Here is a 17,488-nt window from a genome sequence, read left to right on the forward strand (position 1 = left end):
TAAAGTCGAGATCAAGTGACTGCGTTCATGAAATTTTTGTGTAAAATGATTTTCATTTTTTTGGTCCTAAAAATAAAAGATAAATTTCAAATTGGAAACAGATCAACACCAGCCATGTGCTAAAATTTACTCGTCGGAGTTTTCCAACCAACTTCCATAATTCTTGACATTGAATCGATCAGCTGACAAGTATTGTTAACAGTGTATTGTTGCTCAGCGTCGGACTCGCATTGTCTTTCGCCCCCGGGCAAAATTTTATTTTTATTTTTAGAATTGTTTCACACCAGCACAAAAAATTCACAAGAATATATAGCCATTAGAAAATTTTAATTATTTTCTGAAGATGCACATTTCTCAATATGGGACTTGGACGGATTTTCGAGTGGCACATTCTAAGATGTTCCTCGATTTTTTTTTAATCGAGGCATCTACCTTATCGACGTTAAAAGTTTATTTCCTATTCCTGTAGTATTTTACTAGAAAACTTTCTTCGTAATTATAAAAATTTTGATGTATACAAACGTTCCTTAGTACTTTATGTATAACTTCCTAAATCCTGAACACGATATCTCAATCCGTGTGGACCAAAAAAAATGAAAATCATTTCATTCTCTACACAAAAATTACATGAACGAAATTAGTCACGTAATCTCGAATTTATCGACGTTCAAAGTTTTTTTTCTCCCATAGAAATCGTTAAAAATGCTACAGAAATAATGATAGATTACGTGTGCGCAGATGCTACATTTTTTATTTGCAAGTAATGTGCAAATTTTATTGCTTATATTAATTTTTTTAAAGGTTTAGACGATTTAATCCAAAATTTTTGTCAGTGCTCAATATACGCGAACCAAAAAATCTGAAATGCATCAAACCAAACATTATCTGCAAAGTGCTATAACTCGAATGGTAATAGCCTATTTTATCAATTTATAAAGAAACTTTCTTTAAAATGATAAACATATTGATGTATACAAACGTTCTTTAGTGCCTTTTATTTAATCTGTCAAATTTTAAACACGATATCTCATTCCGTGTGGACGCAGTGAACACCGAAAAATGCTCATAACCAGAGACAAATGTTACAAATATCTAATACCTCCTATAATAATAATAATAATAATAATAATAATAATAATAATAATAATAATAATAATAATAATTTAAAAAGACAAATTTTGAACTAAATAACAAAATTGTCAACTGTAGAATATACATTTTAAACCAAAAATAGAATGATTTAATTTAGAGTAAAAAAAACATTAAATGAGAAAATCTAATAAAAATAAAAATGTTGAATTTTAAATCAAAGACACGAACTGTCAATCTAAATGTTGAACAAGTAATAAAACATTAATTTTATACAAAATAATTTAATTGTTAACTAAATAATCGAATTGTTAAATAAAAAATAGACATTTTCAAACAACAGGATTTCTTTGGTATAAAAAAAAAGTGAAAGCTCAAAAAATATATATTAATTTGCCTTAATTCAGGGACGAAATTAGTATAAATAATACATTTAAGCACTAAAAATATAGGCAAGGGCAGCAGCAATAATTGATTTGCTTATACAAATTAAACAAGTTTGAAAAAAGAACGCGGACATGTTAAAAAAAAACAACATATTTCTACTTAAAATCCTGTTTTTTGAATACCTTGTTGCAAATGTTTAAAGTAGAAATTGTAATGATCCAAATCTCAAATAATGTTTTTTCTTACAGTTGTCTCATAAATTCAGAATTACATACAATGTTATTTAAGCTTTAGGAAGTTTGCTGTACCAAATCATAATTATTATTCCATTTTGAAAATTACCTGCCTCAAATCAAAGTTCTAATTTTTTGAAAATGTACGGCTCATGTTCTCATTCTAAGTAAAAAATCTAATTCTGTAGACAAAAAGTTACGCTTCCAAGTTAGAGTTAAAATTCTTCTCGCAAGGATTTTTGAAATTCATCCCAAGAAAAAGTAATAATTTAAAAGTATCATTCTTCTCGAATATTCCCTTTTCATAATTAAAATTATAATTCCTTGTTCCGAGCCAGAATTATAATTTTGTTAGAAAATTGCTTGGATCAACTCAAAATTATCATCCCCCTAAAAATTCTTTGAGTGGACTGATCCAAAATGTTGAATATATTTTTAGTTGAAAAATAGTATATTAAAACTATAGACTGTTTTAAATTGTATTGGTCTTCTCCTAACGAATACACAAACAAAAAAATATTAAAATACGGAATCATTTGGAATTAATTCCGAGATAAATTTTGTAATGATGGAGGAATCATGCAAAATAATTAATAGTGTCTTAGAATCCGTCCGAATGACTTACTAACGGTCAGTTAAAAATTATGTAAAATAATTAAAAATTAATGTAGATTAAGAAAGGAATCATTCGGAAAAAGGTGTAAATTATGAGAAGGGATAGTCTGATCATTCGGAATGAGTTCGGATTTAGAACGAAAGATTTAGAATAATTTTACTGATTAAAAAGTTAAATACAAAACTGTCAGAGAATGTTTCAGAATATCGAAACTATTTGAAATTAACTATAATCCCTCATCGAATTCACATGGAATCAAAAATTGATTCAAAATTATTGAAACAAGGTTTAAAGCAACTGTGGATTGATATCATCATTTAAAATGATTGCAGATTGATTAATGAATCATCTAGATTGACTTCGAATAATTGGCTGAATGTTTCCGAAGAGTTTAAAAATGCAAATACTCGCATTTCTTGAAAATTCCAGGTTAAGAGAATTAGACGAGAAGACTTGAACTACACTACTAATGGGCGATGAATGAACTACACATTGGCCTTATTAGGATTATTAGCTGGATTCGATAAGACGCACGCAAAAAAAATTGAAAGGAAGAGCTTAGCGGAAAGTAGGAGCCAAGGAAGGAGGATGGAAACGTCCACGTCGTCGCGTCGCGAACGAAAAGCGTGGAGAGGCCGGTTAAGGCGGTCGACTTATTTATTGCCTCATTAGAAGCACTCACTTCGCTCCAAGGCAGCTCCACGCTGTCTGCTTGGATCTTGGATAGACAGTGACGAGCGTTGCTGGCTGGCTCTTTCGGGCTGGTTTACTGTAGGACAGAGAGAAAAATAAGAGAGGAGAGGAGAGATTACTGGTCTGCGCCGAAAGACGCGTTCCCGATCGAGCTCAGCGAACAAGCGCGAGAGGAAGAGGAAGGTGGACAAGAACGGACAAGGGGACTAGGGATGAGCCTCCACCGCCGAATTCTTCGGATATCTCGCACCGCTCAGCTCTGCTTCTTGTGGAATGGAAAGGGTCCACGCCAACGGAAGTCAGGAACCTTGTCGTGACCAAGGACATTGAATCGCGGAAGGACGAATGACGAGTCGAGGTTCTAGCCCAATCTTTAATTTCATTATTAAAAAAAGCAGTACATTCCTTTTCAACTATGAATTACGAGAAAATTATGCGTGAACATCTTTGCGTAATTTCAATTTCAACTAGCATATTGAATTAATCACAGATATAGTTTTATAACCTCAGAAATCCTGGGAAATTAATTTGACCTTGAAGATGAATCAAAGTGATTTGCAGCAAAGTGATACTTATTTGATAAAGATGATGCAGATTTAGTACCAACACTATTTGACAGTCGGTTGCTAAGATCGTGAAGTTAGCTAGTACATTTTGTTGATTCTGAAAATAAGATCTTTTTTAGGTTACAGTAGAACTTCGATTATCCGAGATAATGTTGGGAGCAGATACCTTGGATAAGCGAAAATTCGGATAATACGGAAGAAGTACAAAATTCGGAAGAGTTATCTATTTTTGATATATTTTAAATAGAAAAATAAATTTAAACATTTACCAAATAAAAGTAAACAACTTGTTATTGTGGATGTATCTTTATGGTACGAAGCATTGCAACTACCGTGGCTCAAGGAAGTCAATAATAGAGCACTGGTTCAATCTGCTCAATCGTTTTTTAGCTGCAATATCTGTTTCATTAATAATTCTCCGTTTTATCTTAGCATACGCCTCAGTTAATGCGGAGTGTTTGGATGAGTCCCGTTGCTCCAGATAATGCGGAGCCTCGGATAATCGAAGGACGGATAATCGAGATTCTACTGTCAATAGTAGATTGAATTAGGGTGCAATAGTTTGGATATAACTCAAGATATGCTGTGAATTTAATACGATCTATAATTTTTTTCGAGTTGTTCTCTAATATACTCTAATGTTCTCTTTATTCACTAGAAATAATTTTAGGTCAAGACATTCTTTTGGAAAGATAGATTTTTCTAAATTCAAAAAATACGTTTTCCTTTTTTGGCATTTTATAATCATAAAATATTTTTAAAAATCCATACAGAGTAAAGACATAAAGTACAGAATCCTCTTCCTTTCTTGATTGGCATGTGAAAGATCGAGAGGAAGTCGAGACGCTTCACACAGTCTGAATCAGTCTCACGTCTGCCCGACGCACACGTCGTCACGTCTTGTAAATACGGCCAGGAGACATGTTAGTTCGTCTTGTTTGTCTGGAGTTGAAGCACATGACCCTCTTGTTTTAAAATCTATTCCAGAATGAGTAAGTGAGACTTTGTCAAGTTCTCGCTGAAGGATGAAATATGAGTATTTGATGTATCGATCAGTTTATATTTCCAATATAAAACTCTCCAGGGAAATTCCGTGATGGTTTTAAAATTCGCCGAGGAAAGCCGCGAAGATTAGTTGATTGGCAAGCGGATTTTTGTAAAGGATCTTATAATGCCCGATAATTTCCTCGAGGAATTCAAAAGTAATCTCTGGATTTCCCCTTCAGAGGGTGGCCAATTTTAGAGTTTCTTGTTTCCTAATCCGTTCCAGAACATCTAACTTTACTTTCGCATATTCCCTATTTAAAAAATTTTCACGAGGAAACCTGGAGATTTTTATTTTATTTTTTTTAGAAAATCCGCAGATTTCCTTGAGGGATATGAATATCCTCGCGCCTTCCCCTAAGGAATTTATAAATCATAGCGGGACTTCATTCTCTGATGGTAGAACTTTTAGAATTTCTTGTTTCCTAAAGTATGTCAGAACAAGCAATTCAAACTTTGTCGAGGCGTTTCTGAAAAATGTAATATCAATTTTCTAACGTACTTATGAACTTACATTTCCAATGTCGTATTCCATGTTGTGAAAGTCTCTAGGGAAATTCCGTGAGAATTTAAAAATTCCTCGATGAAAGCCGCGAAGCTTAATTGATTGACACGCGGATTTTTGTAAGGGGTCTGATAATGCTCACTAATTTCCTCAAGGAATTTGAAAGTAATGGCTGGGTTTCCACTTCAGAGGGTGGCCAATTTTAGAGTTTCTTGTGTCCCAGTCCATTCTAGAATATCTAACTTTATTTTTGCCGTATTCCGTATTTAAAAAGTTCTGGCTAGAATAAAAGCAGGAGATTTCAAATTTCATTAGAAAATCTACAGATTTACTCGAGGATCTGTATATATACTTGTGACCTTCCCTAAGGAATTGCGTATTCCCTATTTGAAAAATTCTCGCAAGAAAACCTGGAGATTTTTATTTTTTTTTAGATAATCCGAAGATTTCCTCGAGGGATCTGGATACCATCCGATCTTCTCCTGAGAAGTTTAAAAATCATAGCGGGACTTCATCCTTGGAAGGTAGAAATTTTAGAGTTTTTTGTTTCCGAATTCATTTCAGAACAAGTAACTCAAACTTTTTAAAGGTGTTTTTGACGGCTAAAATATAAATTTTTTAAATTAATTCATCGTATTATGTTTCCAATATATCCCCTGTTGAAAAAATCTCTAGAAAAATTTCATAAGGATTTTAAAACTCCTCAAGGAAAGGAGCGCGAATTAATTGACTGACTCACGGATTTTTTCAGGAATTCTGAAAATCCTCTCGACTTTCCTCGAGGAATTTCAAAATCCTAATGGGATTTCTTTAAGAGATTTTTTCAGCAGGAATACGGCATTGGAAATAGAAGATGATAAATACAAAAAAATAATCCATATTTCATTCTTCAGAAAAGCTTTGCCAATGTTTGAGTTACTCGTTCTAAAATGAATTCAGAGAGAAGAAACCCTCAAATTTGCACCCTTTAAAGACGAAATTCCGCTATGTTTTTCAAATTTAACAAAGAAATGTTCGAAGATTTTAGATCCCTTTCGGATCATCCGCGAGTGAATTAACTGATACTTGCGAATTTACTGCCCCCCCCCAGGGCAGCAAACTTAAAATCATCTTTGTTTTAAAATCCATAAAAGATTAAAAATGTTAAAGTATTTGTTGAATTTTATTTCAAGTTCCAGATTCCCTATTTAAAAAGTTCTAGAGAAAATCTTCAGAAAACAAGGAACTTCCGCGAGGAATTTAAAAATCCTCATCCTTCTCATCGGCCATCGAATTTTAGGATGTCTTGTTTCGCAAGTCATTGAATTAATCCTTTCACATCTTCTAGGGGAATTTTAAAATCGTCACAAATTTTATGATTTCCTGGAAGCTTAATTGTTCTTTGCAGATATTTCCCTCACACACTATAGTACTATTCTAATAATGAGAAACATATTTATGAAAATATAATTTTCGACATTGTCTAAAATGAATAAAATAATTTTCAGGACTTTGGGCAGCCAGATGGTGATGGATCCAATGCTGATTTGTAAAAAGTCACGCCGGTTGAGAGGTAAATTAACTCACATTTGTAACAAAGAGCCAGCTCTACTCAAGGAAATTACTAAAGGCTTACAGATCGGCACAAGAGAATGTCAATATCAATTTCGAAATCGCAGATGGAATTGCACAACAGTCAGAAGGTCTTTAAAGAAGATTCTCTTGCGAGGTAAGTTCCCTTTATATCCTATCTGACACCTTACAAAGAAAGACGGAAACAAAAAGGGAACAGAATTTGGTATAATTGTTCTAAACACAGAAAATTAAAAAAATTATTCGGGTAGAATCGAGGCTTAGGATAAGAATGGGAGCGTTCTTTGGGTCGGTCACCCGTTACTGGGAATCTTATCTCAGGATTAAGAGGCAGGATGAATAAATTTTAATTTATATTCAAATTCCGACGGATTCTCTCTGGCTAGACTCACCTGCTAGTCGTAGAAAAAGCACCGCAACTTTACCTGTTAGGCCTCACTTAATCGGGCGCGAAACAAATACAAATTATACGTATAATATACAAAAAAGATACAGATGATTAAGCGTAACAACTAAATTAATGATATTAAAAATTTTATTCACAATCGAAAGTAAAAGCGTCACGTTCCGCATGGTGAAATCAAGCTGAGGTCGGGAAAATCGCATTCTCGAACGATGAAGATTTACAGTAGCACTCAATAATTGGTTACAAGGCGTGCATTTTTTTATGAATGAATTTGAAAAACAGTTTGGTGATTGTTTTCAATGATCAATTATCATTAATTTTTTTGAACTTTAATGAGTAAAGAAGCGATTTTTATTTCTTGAAACTGGGACTTGAACAATCTGGCTGGGATTGGGAACAAGCGATTTGGGATGTGTGATGAAAGTTGAACGTCAACGAAAGAAGAGAATGAAGAAAAGGAACGAAAGGAATACAAATTATTTGGGCAGCAGTTAGTAGCCTCGCACCACAGGCTTAGAGTCGCACGCCATGGGTATATAGCAACCTGCCATATTACGGCCAATTTGGAAGAAGACCTCGCTGAGGGATACCAGCGAATGAAATATGATCATGCCTGGAGAGCAAAACCACTCTGTTGACTAATGATCAACTTAGAAACTGAACTTTAATTTATATTATATAATTAATTGTATATATAAATCTTAGTTAATTATTTAAATTAAAAATTATTACTTTCTAAATGACAGGTTTATGATTTCTGGAGAAAAAATTTTGTAAGTGTTTTCATTTTAAGAACTCAACTTTATTCAAATTTAAATTTATCTTTAAGGTTTCGTTCCTTGATTGAGTCATTCTCTGTCGATGTTCTTTAGATTAAAAAAATTAGCAAATAAATGGTTTAGGAAATACTTAAAATTGGTATCATCCATGAGAATCTATTCGAAAGCGTCATCTTTTCGGGTGTATTTTTCTGTTTATGATACTTAAAAATTAATTAAAACGTTGATTTAAAAAATGAATAAACGAGTCAGAATTGTTGGTGTTAAGTATTTCATAGGGCCTTTTTTATGTTTAAGGGGAATACATTTTAGGTGAAAATGGGAACAGATCCCTGATACAAATTATAATATTTTTTTATTTTTCATAAACTTGCTTTATAATAATGTGAAATTATTTTTTAATGAAAACGAAATGAGAACTGATAGAAACAAAACGGAAATTTCTCATAGAATAATGCAAGATAATTTGGAATACATTTTTAATGACGGATGATTTCAGTATGTAAATTATAATTTGTACTTTGTAACAGGGAATAAAAATTTAATTTAAGAAAATCAATTTTTTAATTTCTCAGTTAATTTATTTTAGAACAATTAGGTAAAAAATTATAATTTAACTGGACCAGCGAATTTTTACATTGGATGAGAAGTTTTGAAAATAATTTTCATATTGGTTTAGAAGAAGAAAATTAAAATAGAAATCAATCTTCCACGTCAGAATTCGTATTAGTCCTATTGGATGACACTTTATGGGGAAAATTTTGATTCATTTCGACCAATATTTCATAAAGGGTTGTGGAAAAAATGTCTGAATTTTTTGGAAAAGTTATAGTTTCTTTTTGTTTCCCAACCTTTCAAGTGACCGTAAGAATTTCTGGAAAACCCTATAATTTGGAATTAAAAAATTATGGTGAAATATTTTTTTCATTACTAGATCTACTATTGTTTTATTTCTTAAGTTCCAATAATAGATTTAAAAAATCTTCTAATCACTGGGAAGGGCGTGAAAAAACCTTTCTAAATTTTAGTGAAAGAACGTTTCTGATTGATTTTAAAACAGTATAAATCCTTTGGAAAAAACGATTTTTCTAAAACAATATAGACATTTGATTTTTGGAAAATAAAAAAACGTGGTTTTTACGTGTACGGCTTTAAAAGAATAAATCTTTAGCTTTATTTTAAGACATAAAAAATGATCGAACTGGTGGTAATGTTTCCATAAAACGTAGAAAAATCTTCACACCTTTAGGCCAAACATTTACCATCCAGTTAGAGTTAGACTATATTTTGTATTTCACGAAATGCAAAATGAACGATTTAAATAGAAATAAAACCTTTGTTTAGAATAATGTGAAATCACTAGTAAATTATTTCGAAATAAAAGCGTATTATTGCTAAGCGATAAAGAACTCAGACAAAACGAAATCTTTTTCGGAATAGTGCCAAATAATTTTTCTTGGATTTCAAATAAAAGCGAAATTTTCCGGAATAGAAAGAGCTTCACACAAAATGAAAACTTTGCTCAGAATGATGCGAAATCATTTTGGCAGTAAAACGAATTCAGAAGAAAAAAACCGTGTTTAGAATAATCCGGAATAAGTTTGCAATGAGAACATATTCAGAAGAATTTAAAGTTGGATTAAAATAATGAGAAATAATTTTCAGTGAATTCCTAATAATGCGAAATTATTTTAAAATAAGAAAGTATTCAAAACAAATCAAAAGTTTTTTTTAAATTATACGAAATCATTTTGACATGAGAATGGTTGCAGAAGATATGACAACTTTGTTTGGAATAAATTTCAATCTCTTGCCATTCATTTCTAATAATGCGACATCACTTTGGAAAAACTAAATTATGAAAAAAAAAATAACAACTTTGTTTAGAATAATACGAAATAATGCAACAATGAGAGCGTATTCAAAAGAAATGACAATCTTTTTCAGAATAATAGGACATAATTTGAAATGAATTCGGAATCATGTACAATCATTTTATAAGGAGAAAGTATCCAGAAGAAAGTAAAACTGTATTCAGAATAATACAAAACTTTATTAAAACTTATAAAAATTTATGAGGAAAAAGTATTTAGAAAAAAGTAAAACTATATATAGAAAAATGCGAAATAATTAAAAAATGAAAATGTTATCGGAGCGGATAAGAAGATTGCTTAGAAAAAAGTACAATCTTTCACAATGAATTTCGATTTATGCGAAATGATTTTGCAATTAGAAAGTCTTCAGAAAAGATAAAAACTTTGTTTCAAACGATCGTGTTGGAATGAGAAAGTCTTCAGAAGAAATTAAAACTCTCTTCAAAACAATGCGAAAGAATTTTGTAATGAGAACGTATTTAGAAGAAATAAAAATTGTATTTAGAATAATGCGAAATCAGTTTGCAATTAATTCAGAAAGGACTACTGAGTCCTCCCCAATGCTAACAGTACAATAATGCAATCTCAGTATCTCTATAATTTTTCTTAACACTCTCACTTATCTATGTTAGAGGTAAAAATGGTGAAAAAAATTGAAGTTGATAAGCGTCTCAATATACGTCCGCAATTATGGAAACGATATTCCTCCTGATGTGACGCCTGCCCCTTATCCCATTCCCCTCTAGCTGGTTTCTTTCTTTCTGTCTGTTTGTCTCGGTATACCTCTCATGTTAAATCGAAGCAGCATTCAAATGTCAGGAGTATCCAAGGCAAGTCTAAGAGAGTAACAGATCTGTCCTGTAAAAGCCTCCCCTTCTTACTTCTCGTCCGGAAGAAGTTAAAGTGCGGTAGTCCAATACAATAAACGCAAGGGACACTAAACTGTTCGCAGTTGTCAATCCTTTTGTGGCTATAATATACCGGCCAAGTATTACAAAGCTACCAATCAAAGAGGTACAACCTCATTCAAAAGGCGATCTTCGTTGTAACGTGTCTCAATTCATCAATTCTCTCATATTATTTAGAGGGAAACTTTTTTTTTTTAAACGTAGTCATTATTTAGCTCTGCTCATTGTCTCAGGACTCTGTTGTTCCATATGATCCTAACTGACAGATTTTTTAAACGTTTTGAGAATTTAGAGAAAATCTTTTTTCTAGAAAGCGTGAACAAAAATCGCGCGTGTCACAATAAGCGCAAATAAGGCGTGAGAGGAAAGAGTCTTATAGTCGGCATTAGTTAGCACATAGCTTGCGAGAGAGCAAACAATTAGCATCCACATACTAATGTTGTCTCGAACCTCAGATTATCGTTCCTGTTCGTCTGTGCATAAAAATTATCCCGTGGCCGCGACCAGTTGGAATCAAGCAACCTGGTGCTAAATGCATCGTAATTTTACAGTGGTCTTCGCTTCCTTGCCACATATACATTAAGAAAAAAATTAATTTGAGACAAACTTTTGAACGAAATGCGCCTCGATAAATAAAATATAATGAAGAGTGGCGCGGCAAGTGTGGGTATACAATAAAAATTAGCACACTACTCCAATTAGTATTCGAAGATTCTAGAAAATCAGTTATTGACTTGACGCCCATATTAAAGTTGAATCTCGTAACAAAAAGCACCCTTCCAACAAATCCAATGGATACTCTCTATTTGTTGCTAGAAACCCGCAATATCTCGTTGGTTTCTTAAGACCACACACCGTCGACTACCTGAACCTATCTACGAATCGCGACCATAAAAATTAAATGTCAACCGATAAATAAATGTCAATCGAAAATTAAGATAGGCAACGTCACACACCGGTAGCGCTTACGACCTTGTCGTCCTAAGAAGAATTTATTTCAAATTTAGAGAGATAATTTCTTCCTCAAACATATATATTTCTTCTTCGATTCCAGAAAAAAGTAAGACTTTCGAAATAGAATTATTTACTTTCGATGTAATCTTGCCAGGAGAGGACAACTAATTATTTAATGAGTCGAATAACATAGATAGCGAAGCCAAGAACGAGGAACGGTTGACTTTTAATTTTTAAGCTAATATCAAGTCCACGTATAGCCAACCAATTAGTAATCTGGTACAGTTCAACTAAATTAAGAGAAATGTTAAAGGTCTATTATTTATGCAGCTTACTTTTATTTTTGGCCGGTTTTATTTAACTTTTGCCGGTAGCGAAGTCGTATTTGAGCCAAGACCACCGGTAAGACCCACCCGGGGACATTTATTTAACGGTGAGACATCGGGTGGCCAGAAAAGTTTGAAATTTATTGACGAGACTTCCCACAGCGAACTATCCTTGCCCACCGTGGGTCACCTGGACCTGAATGGTCTGACACGAAGAGCGTCACCGAAAACGACCGGTTAACATCTCTGCTTCTGTCATCGATCCTCACTTTAGTGCTTCATAATTACGCACCCAGCATAATTTATGTTCTTGATTATAACCGTACCTGAGGTTCCTGTCTCGGTTCCTGTAACTTGGTGATTCGACAACCTTGAAATATTTTTAATCTGACGACAGATAATTTGAGTCTATTTTATTAGGTATACCATAATCTCATTCAAACATACGGAGATGGATAATTAATACATACAAATGTACATAACTTTTTCTTTCTTTTAGCACCCGCTGATGAAAGTTTTAAAATATAATGGAATTCGTTTTATCTGCGTGAATATAGTATGATTTTGTATCATTATGAATCAATATTTCATTCAGATAAAATCCGCTAGAAACGAACTCATTTCGAATGATGATTTAATCAGCCCACTATTGAAAGTCAATCCAAATTTGACTATTAATCCGAAATGGTTTTGAACTATTCTTTTGGCAATCAGTTGCTGCAAACTAATCCGCATGATTTTATATCAGATTTTTATTCCATCTTGGTGGATCAAAGTGTATTTAAAATGAGCTCGCTATTATTTCAGTATAATTCTGTTAGAATTCGAGATATTCTAAGACATTTGCTAATTTAAATTTATTCAGTAAAATTATCATAAGAATAATAATTATCAAAATAGTTTTCTAAATAATTGGCTCTTTACTTTTTCCCAATATACACCTGCTTAAATTCAAGAGTATCTCAGAATTCCGTTTGGAAAATTTGGAAGTTGATAGGAATAGAAAATGGAACGTACATGTATGCGTTTTTCTATGATTAATTTTGTTGCTATGCTGGGAAAATTATTATAAAGAATCATGATCAGAAAGTCCTTTTAAGAAACTACGTATGGACATAAGAATGTTAAGATATTTAAAAAATTATTGCGAATGATAGAAAAAGCACAAACGGATGATTCATTTATAGATTTTACGTGGAATTTCTACAAATTGTAAAAAATTCCAGATAGTTTCCACAGATTGTTAACAATTTCAACAAATTAATGAGAAATCTCATAGGATTTTTAATATTTCCAAACATAGCGGATGATTCAAAGATATTTAATAAGATTTCAAGAGATTTCGAGAGTTTTCCACCTATTTTAAGGTTTCTGAAAGAATTTTATGAGATTTACAAATATTTGCACTAATTTTATAAATTTTTCAACATTTTCGCGGGAAATTTAAAATTAATTTGAAATTACTTTTTATGATTTTCAAATATTTCAGGAAATTTCAAAGAACTCTAAAAGAATTTCAGATAACTTTTTAAGATTTTGAAAGATTTTAAGATATTTATAGTTAACTTTGTCAATAAATGAAATAAAATTCCGCGTGATGTTTGGGCATTCCAAAGATTGCCAAAGATTTTAAGGGATTTCAGGAAATTTTACAAGATTTCAGGATTTTAATAAATCTTTATGGATTTTAGGGGATTTAAAAGATTTTGGGATTTGGGAGTTTCGAGATATTTCGGGTGAGCGTTCGAAAATATTTAAAATGAAACGAAATTTCGAGCGGTTGCTAGCGATTAAAATATTTCAAATGATCTCAAAGAATTCTACAGAATCCAAATAATTTTGTAGAATTTCCAAAGGCTTCAAGATATTCTTAGTAGAAATTAAAAAATAAATCGAATTAAATTTGAAGGAATTCCTACCTATTTTTAAGGCTTCGAAGGTTTAAAAAGATTTCTGAGGACTTCGACGTTTTTTGTTTGTAAATTTTAATTAATAAGCTTCAATTATTTTATGTGTAACAAATATGAAATGTCGTCCATCTACTTTTTGAAATGGATTCAACCTTTCACAAAAATTTTAAGAGATTTTCGGGTATTTTACAGAATTTCACAACATTTTAATTTTATTCAATCTGTTAGGATTCCAATAGAATTTAAATATTTCTATAGATGTATTTTTTTTTCTTCTCAAAGTCATTGAATATGTTTAATTTATTGTAAAATCAACATATTTTGAGTAATTTATACATTTTTAACGGGTTTTTACGATTTCCAAAGGTTTCAAGGCATTTTAAGGAAACATGAAGGATTACAAAAGAGGTCCAAAATTTTAGTGATCTATTTAAGACGACCTCGAAAAAATTCGAGATATTTTTGAAAATTGTACAGGCGAAATAAAGAATTAATAGGAATTGAGAATTTAAAAACTTTGAGATTTTGAGTCCACAATCTCGAAGATTTTTATTTGAAATGTTCGTGCTTTAAAATTTTTAATTTCACCTAAAAAAGTTTCAAAAGAATCTCGAAGTTTCTCGAATTTTGTCTCGAATGTCACTTAAGAACTCAAAAGAATAATAAGGAGTTTTTCAGGATTTTCAAAGATTTCAAAAAATTTCTAGTAAATTCTACGAAATAATTTCAATTTAATTTTAGAGGAAATTTCAAACTGTTTTAAATATTTCAAAGATAAAGAATTTGTTTAAAGGGATCATCACTTTTTCGAAAGCTTTTAAGGGATTTTAAGGGATTACTGAAACATTAAAAAAATAAGAAAATTTTGAAAATAAATTAAATTAAATTTCGAGGAAATTCCTAAATATTCTACAAATATCGAGCAATTTTAAGATACTTATTCTAATTTCATAAGATTTGAGGATTTTCCTGATTTTTAAAGAATAAGTTTGTTTTAGCATTTATTTACAATTATTTGGGTAATATAAATATTTGAAAATTTTAAATGATTATTATTTTTCAAAAGAAATATTACGTTATTCACAGATCAACTAGTTGAAACTAGTTGAAAGAACTTTTTTAAATGTCCAGAGATATTAAGGGAATCAGCAATTTTTATAGGATTTTATATTACCTCCGTTTTTATTAAGTTTAAGAATGTTTCAACATGATTAATCAATAAAGGTTTTCTGTAAATGCCAAACCGAAAGTGTACTTAAAAACCCCACCAGCAAAGTTAAAAATTAAGATTTCTAAATTTCTTAAAGATTGGTACAACAATTTTTTTCACTTGCAGCTGTCAAATTTTCAAGTCGGAACCAATCCGGGCTAACCAGCTTTGTCGATTTAAGAGAAGCTAGGCATGCGCATTAACATCTGCGCACTGTTTTTAGAAACGATAAATCAATATTTGTAATGTTTAATTGCCGTTTTTGAATGTTGAAAACAAGTGAGTGAATGTACTTTAAATTTTCTCAATTTTGTTACCAGCTACTCAATCGCGTAAATTTCAGTTACTTTAACTGCTTAAGTGTGACAAAATTTTTCCGAAATTTGTAACAGTAGAATAAGGAGGAGTTAAGTCTATGGATATAATGAAAATGAAGAAAATCTGAGTTTATTTCGGACTGTTTTTTATTTATTGATTTAAAGTTTTTTTTTCGACGCATACATGTAAAGCGTTTGAATAATATTCTCAGAAAGAACAAATCATTAGCAAATGTGATCCCGAGTCAAGAGAATAATTCTGACGTAAATTATATTGTTCTTGCTCAGACTATTTTCAATTATTGAAACTGCAGTAGAACCTCGCTTATCTGAGCCCGATTTATCCGAGTTCGCGATTATCCGAGGTTCACACAAAAATAGTTGAGCCGTCTTATCCGAGCTATAGCGCAAAAGTAGTCCGTGTTATCCGATCCTTATGCATTATTCGTACATATGAACTTCCCTTAATCAACCAAATCAGATATTCCTAAACCTCTGCTCTGATTGGTTAATAATTTAAATATTCTCTACGTTAAGAATTACGTGGACAACTCTCAAATAAATATACATAATGGAATATATGATATAAACTTTTTATAAAAATTTTCAATCATATAATTGAACAAATTGAATATTTATCTAAGTATACTTTCAGTTTATTATACTGAGACTTTCTTTTTATTTGAAATTCCGTTTTATCCGAGTTTCCCTAATATTCGAGTGGGGACCGGTCCACAATAGCTCGGACAAGCGAGCTTCCACTGTAGTGCTAAACTATTGTAAAAGGCCAGTGGCAGTGCTGGCGTCATATCTCTTACTATCTTTCAAATTAAAACTAGCCACTATAAATATTGCCATTGTCCTTGCCTTTTCCAATAATATGACTATGGCCATTACTTGTGACAGCGTATCTCGCAAAAGCAGGAAATTCTTCACAATCTGCAGGTGTCATTTGTGCAAACTCGCGGTGGTACCCGGGTTGAGAGTATAGTCTAACACGACCGGCTGTAAATAGACGATATATAGGACAGAGCTCATCAAAACGATTTAAAAAGCCAACCACAAAATTCTGGACATCTACTACAACACGAAATGGATGTTCTGATCCTAATCGGTACATACGACCGCGGTTATCTCTCGTTAGAGAGCTGATAGGAAAATAAAATCCATCCACTACTCTTGCCCTATACGGTAGCTGGCGAACAGGTGGCTGCACATCGCTGTGAGAAAAAAGTTGGTTTTCATTGTAAAGTGGAAAATGTAGGTCAAGTGCCAAACGAAGCTGAAGAAGCTGAGTTCTGGAAAGAGGGGGCCGGGCCGGAACAGGCAGCCTATTCTGAAGAGGAGGCCGGGTCTGTGAACTGAATTCTATAAGAAAAAGAAAAAAATGGATGAATTTGAATCACTAATAAATCAATACTTTTTGGGCATTGACAAACTATATAAAGTTTTTTTCAATGTTCAGCCCTCCGTGGCCACTGTAAGATATCCTGAGATACACTAGAAAAGTTTGATAGGATTTGATAAAATGTTCAATACACCAAACTCTCGATTTTAGTCACCTTCCTAGAACTCTTGGCTCAGCCAGTTTCCCAGGGAAGCAGGACGAGAGCGGTTGCGACATTATACAGGGTGTCCCAGATTCAAATGTCCGGACTCCTATGACTGTATACAAATAAAAAAAAATAAATCGAAAATTCCTTTTCCAAAAATCAGTTGAAGCTTTAGTTTTTGAGTTATAAGATATTCAAGCTGGACCAATCAGGTGCATGTAATAAAGAGTGTGCGTGGGTGAGAGGGAGTCTAATGTAGTGTAGTAACTGCTGTTTATTCGTCGCCAGCCCCACCTCGGCGCTCTCTTCAACTGGACTAGCTCTCACGCACACACGGCTGTTTATGCGGCGCTCCTGATTGGTCCATCTTTAAAATTTTATAACTCAAAAACTAAAACTTCAACTTATTTTTGGAAAAGGAATTTTTGATTTCTTTCTTCTTTGTTTGTACACCTATATAAGTCGCGACAATTGAGCCTGGGACACCCTATATACATATAGATATATATTCCAATTGGAAACGAGTAAGACGGCCCTCAATGTTTA

At 32.3% G+C, this 17,488-nt stretch overlaps 1 protein-coding gene across 1 annotated transcript in view; it reads left to right on the plus strand.

Moving 5' to 3' along the window:
* The first annotated feature begins 6,612 nt into the window (after window positions 1-6,612).
* Window positions 6,613-17,488, plus strand: part of LOC117167977 (protein Wnt-6) — a 67,243-nt gene continuing 56,367 nt past the window's right edge. The window contains exon 1 of the mRNA XM_033353256.1: window positions 6,613-6,841. Coding sequence (XP_033209147.1) covers window positions 6,637-6,841 — 205 coding nt within the window. The 5' untranslated portion in view covers window positions 6,613-6,636. The remainder of the gene's footprint in view (window positions 6,842-17,488) is intronic.

This window comes from Belonocnema kinseyi, chromosome 2 (genome assembly GCF_010883055.1).
Source record: "Belonocnema kinseyi isolate 2016_QV_RU_SX_M_011 chromosome 2, B_treatae_v1, whole genome shotgun sequence".
Lineage (NCBI taxonomy): Eukaryota > Metazoa > Arthropoda > Insecta > Hymenoptera > Cynipidae > Belonocnema > Belonocnema kinseyi.